Here is a 4,162-nt window from a genome sequence, read left to right as displayed (position 1 = left end):
TCGGAAAATCCGCTTTCGGTTCGATCTGTTTCCGACAATGCCTCTTCGAGCTTGAATTCGTTCGATTTCCATTTACGGAGGTTCATGCCAGCTAGCTGCATGATTTCCTGTGATTCTCGACAAATCTTTTCCGCCTCCTCCAGGTTGTCAGCTCCCGTTACAAAATCGTCCACGTACAAGTGGTCACGTAGCATCTCTGATGTTGCAGGAAACAAGTTATGCACAGAGTCGAGATGGTGCTTTAAGGTAGCTGCGAGCAGAAATGGACTAGAGGTAACTCCAAAGGGCACTCTTGTCATTCGATACTCCTTGATCGGAGGAAGAACTTCTCCCCGTCTGGGAGCGCTTTCGTACCAAAGGAAGCGTAGTGCATCGCGATCCATTTCCGCAAGCCCAACCTGGAGAAAGGCCTTCTCAATGTCAGCCATGATGGCCACATTGTGCATCCTGAACCTAATGAGGATATCCGACAGGTTCGGATTTATGTTCGGCCCTGCAGATAGTACCTCATTCAAAGACCGCTGACCTGGTGCGCTTGACGAAGCATCAAAAACTACTCTTAATTTGGTAGTTTCACTGCTCGGGCGCGTTACGCCGCGATGCGGCATGTAATAAACAGGCCCCCTCGGGGACTCACCCGCTTCGGGAACTTCCTCAGCGTGTCCGGTAAGGAGGTAGTCCCGCATCGCCCTGTCGTAGGCCTCAGCCGTGCTTTCACTGCGCAAAAGCTTTGTAGTCAGAGAGGAGAGCCTCGCAAGAGCCGCCGTCTTGTTATCCGCAAGCTCGTGTATGTTTTCTTGCCAGGGAAGGGCAACGCAGTAGCGAACGTCCTTGTAAGCGACGTTTTCTTTGAAGTCCTGTAGCACTTGCTTCTCGGTGTGGGTGTTATCTGGCTTGTCCGTAATGCCTATGTGCTCCAGCTCCCAGAATGATTTTAGCTGCTTGGAAAGATTGTCGTCATCCAGCTCGGCGCTTACTGTTACGCGCAAGACCCCAATGCTGGCGTGATAGGCGACAGCGGATGACGAAGTTGACGCTGTTCCCTGCAACGTCCATCCGAAAACCGTCTCCACGGCGACGAGCCCGCTTTGTAGGCGCTTGATGTTACCGGTGGCCACCTCCCAGTAATAATCGGCTCCTAGGAGGAGTCCTACTTCGTCGAGACGGGACCCATCGACCGAGCAGTCGGCGACCTCCATTCCTTGTTCATTAAGGTATGCCACGGTGGTCATCTCAGGAGCTGGTATCACGTCGCAGCAAATAAGAGGGACCTCCAACGCTTCCACTCGGACTTCGTTTCCGCTGTGTTGGTTGCGCAGCCACAGCTCGACGCGGCGGCATTTTCTTTGATCAGTGGGCCTCTCGTTGCCAAAGGTCATAATTGTCAGTTTTTCCTCTCCCAGGACGCGGAGTTTTAGCCGTCGCGATAGTTCTTGTTTCACAAATGTGCGCTGACTTCCGCCGTCTAGAAGGAGCCTCACTTTGGATCGCTCGTGAGGTCCCTCTGCCCAAACTTGAGCAGTTTGCAGCATAATGCGGACAGCGCCAACCGTCGCTGCCACCTGAAGTGACGACTCTGCGGCAGGCGCTGGCGGGGCCGCAACCTGGCTCGATGGTTCCTGGGCGGGTCTGTTGTTGAGGCCGCAAAGAGCAGTGGCGTGTCGAGCTGAGCACTTCGCGCAAGTGAGCCATTTTGCCGTACGACATTCAGCTGCTCGATGGTTTCGTTTGGTGCATTTGAAGCAACGTCTCTCTTGTTTCAGTGTTGCTCTTTTGTTCGAGAGAAACACCCGCCTGGCAGTCGGCTGTCAGGTGATCACGTGCTTTGCAAAAGGCGCATGCATTTTCCTTCTTATCCGCGAACGCTGACAGGACTGACGACGATGCCTGCTTTTGGTCGTTTCCCATGCGGTTCTGTTTGTTTCGTGGCGAATGAGACTCTTGAAACCGACAAGTACCGTACTCTGCTCTCTCTCTGCTCTCGATTTCATTTCGCAGGAAGTCTAGAACACTCAGTAGCTCATCCTCGGTTCCATCACTGCGAGCTGTCTTCCTGCGACAGTACTCCAAGCGAAGCTCCTTTGGAATGCTCTTTCGGAGGACCGTGAGCAGCAGCACTCCGTAGCCGCTCGGCGGCACGCCCAACGCCTCCAAACTTCGGACACCAGCCTGAATTTCATCGTACAGCATCCTCAGCCTCCCTGTTTCCTCGACGTTCAGCACGGGTCGAATCGACAGCAACCGCGACATATGATCCTCGATGATCACTTCATCTTTGCCGAACCTCTCCAAAAGGGTTTTGACCGCGATCTCGTAGTTTCTGTCTGTCAACGTAAGGCCTTCGATTGCAGCGGCAGCTCGTCCTGTCAGATAGCTTGAGAGATACTTAAATTTGTCAATGGCTGGAAGCGCTGAATTCTTGTGGATTGTCGACTCGAATTCGTTCCAGAATTTCGGCCATGAGCGCAGCTCTCCGTTGAATTTCGCAATTTCGAGCTTCGGAAGTCTGGTGGTTGCCTCTCGTGATTGAAACGACGTCGTACTTGACGCGGGAGCCGAGGACGGTGTGTTGCTCGTTGAACTGGTGTTAACTTGCGATGAAAACGCCGGGGCAATGTCGCTAGCTCTTCCCATTTTGATAGCTCTTTTGAGGATTGTTTTCATCGAGCTTATTTTTGTGCCGTACGCACTACAGCTGGCCAATTCTTCATCAAGCTGGTCGATGTCTATCTTCTTTTCGACGTTCTCGTTAGCTACTCTAAGCTCTTCATATTGTTGGATAAGCAAGTCAAACAATTCTTCCAGCTCACCGATCGCTGCTGGTGACGCTTGCAGTAGCTCGTTGGCGGTTGCAAGGGTCTTGTCGATGCTGTTGCGAATTGCTGCTTGCTTTCTCTGGAGTCGATCCATGATGCTCTCGGTGTCGCTTGGTCGACTTCTCCCGGGTTTCGGCACCAAAGTGTTGAGTAGTGTTTTCTTTGTCGAAAACAGTACGGAAAACCGCAGGCGTGAACTTGCATTTAGATATTAGCGAGTTCCCGCTCGACTGCGCGTAACTTAACGGGGCGTCTGGTGCCGCGCGCGCAGGAGATCTCCAAGGAACGATGCGAACAGTTTGGGGTTCACTTGAAGAACTGTTTATTATACGCACAGGTATACGCTACAGAAAGAGGGTAAGGGCACGAACAAAGAGGAGAGTCTCGGTGCCTCAAGTGGCGATGGTTGGCGTCGGTTCGTCTGCAAGCGCGCACACACATAAACACACGTCGCTCGCTGGCGCCGCACCGTCCGGGGTCAGTGGCATGGTGTCGGATGCGCCGCATGGTGTAAACAGCGGCCGCTTTTCGTTCCGATCCTCGTCTTCGGTTACTTGATCCGGGGCCTCAAGGTCCTCCCGAGCTCTTCCCCGTCAGCGATGTGTAAACTTTAGACACGCCTTCCGAGAACGGAGGAATTCTTAACAACACCCAAGACGTGACGTTTCGCACCTGGCAATGTCCCAGCGCAGACGTCTCATTTTACTCAATTTGAATTCTCGAATATAACATTCGCCGACTTGGCACACTAAGCCACTTCGATAGGTCATTCAAGAGAATTATGGTGAAAATGCCGTACGGGGACTTCTTAGAGTGTAAAGAGACATCCGGTGTCGCTTTAGCTCAGCCTTGCAGCCACGGCGGCAGGGCCATCCGACGTCATTCGAATATTGTAGCTTAAGCTACACTGACCCAGGTTGAGCCGTTTTGCGTGGACCCTGAAGGGTCGTTCTGTGCAAGCGCGAGGAGCATTGGACTGAATTGGATTGGATTAAACTGCATTGTATTGAATTGGAAATCCAATTCAATTGGAGTACGCGTGTGTAGGGTTGGGTCTGCACAATCGCCGGTGTGCGCATTCCGGAGGAGTGACGTCATAGACGCGGCAGACGAACAGGCGCCGGTGCGTGCCCAGCTGTGCGCGTCCGTTACGCAGTAGCCAAGTCTGACGCTGTGCCAGAGCTGCTTGATAGCCGTTTCGCGTGGCTCCTGGAGAGCCGTGCTGCGCATGCGCGAGGAGCAGTGACTGGCCTGGACTGCATTGGACTGGACTACTGGATTCGATTGGATTGGATTGGACTGCTGAACCGTCGCTTACGCTACGTATATTCTGCATAGCCGAGCTA

At 53.1% G+C, this 4,162-nt stretch overlaps 1 protein-coding gene across 1 annotated transcript; it reads right to left on the bottom strand.

The window, feature by feature from the left end:
- Window positions 1-241: 241 nt before the first annotated feature.
- On the bottom strand, window positions 242-2,910 carry LOC144143405 (uncharacterized). The gene is made up of 5 exons (XM_077675165.1): window positions 2,811-2,910; window positions 2,066-2,363; window positions 638-1,629; window positions 399-493; window positions 242-250 (listed from the first exon to the last, which is right to left on the bottom strand). The coding sequence occupies exons 1-5, from the start codon at window positions 2,908-2,910 to the stop codon at window positions 242-244; spliced, it is 1,494 nt and encodes a 497-aa protein (XP_077531291.1).
- Between the last annotated feature and the right edge of the window lie 1,252 nt (window positions 2,911-4,162).

Source organism: Haemaphysalis longicornis, unplaced genomic scaffold (genome assembly GCF_048455015.1).
Source record: "Haemaphysalis longicornis isolate Haplotype H1 unplaced genomic scaffold, Haemaphysalis longicornis Haplotype H1 scaffold_6, whole genome shotgun sequence".
NCBI classification, from domain to species: Eukaryota; Metazoa; Arthropoda; class Arachnida; order Ixodida; family Ixodidae; genus Haemaphysalis; species Haemaphysalis longicornis.
Note: the sequence above shows the minus strand (reverse complement) of the source record. Positions and strands in the feature narration are given on the sequence as shown.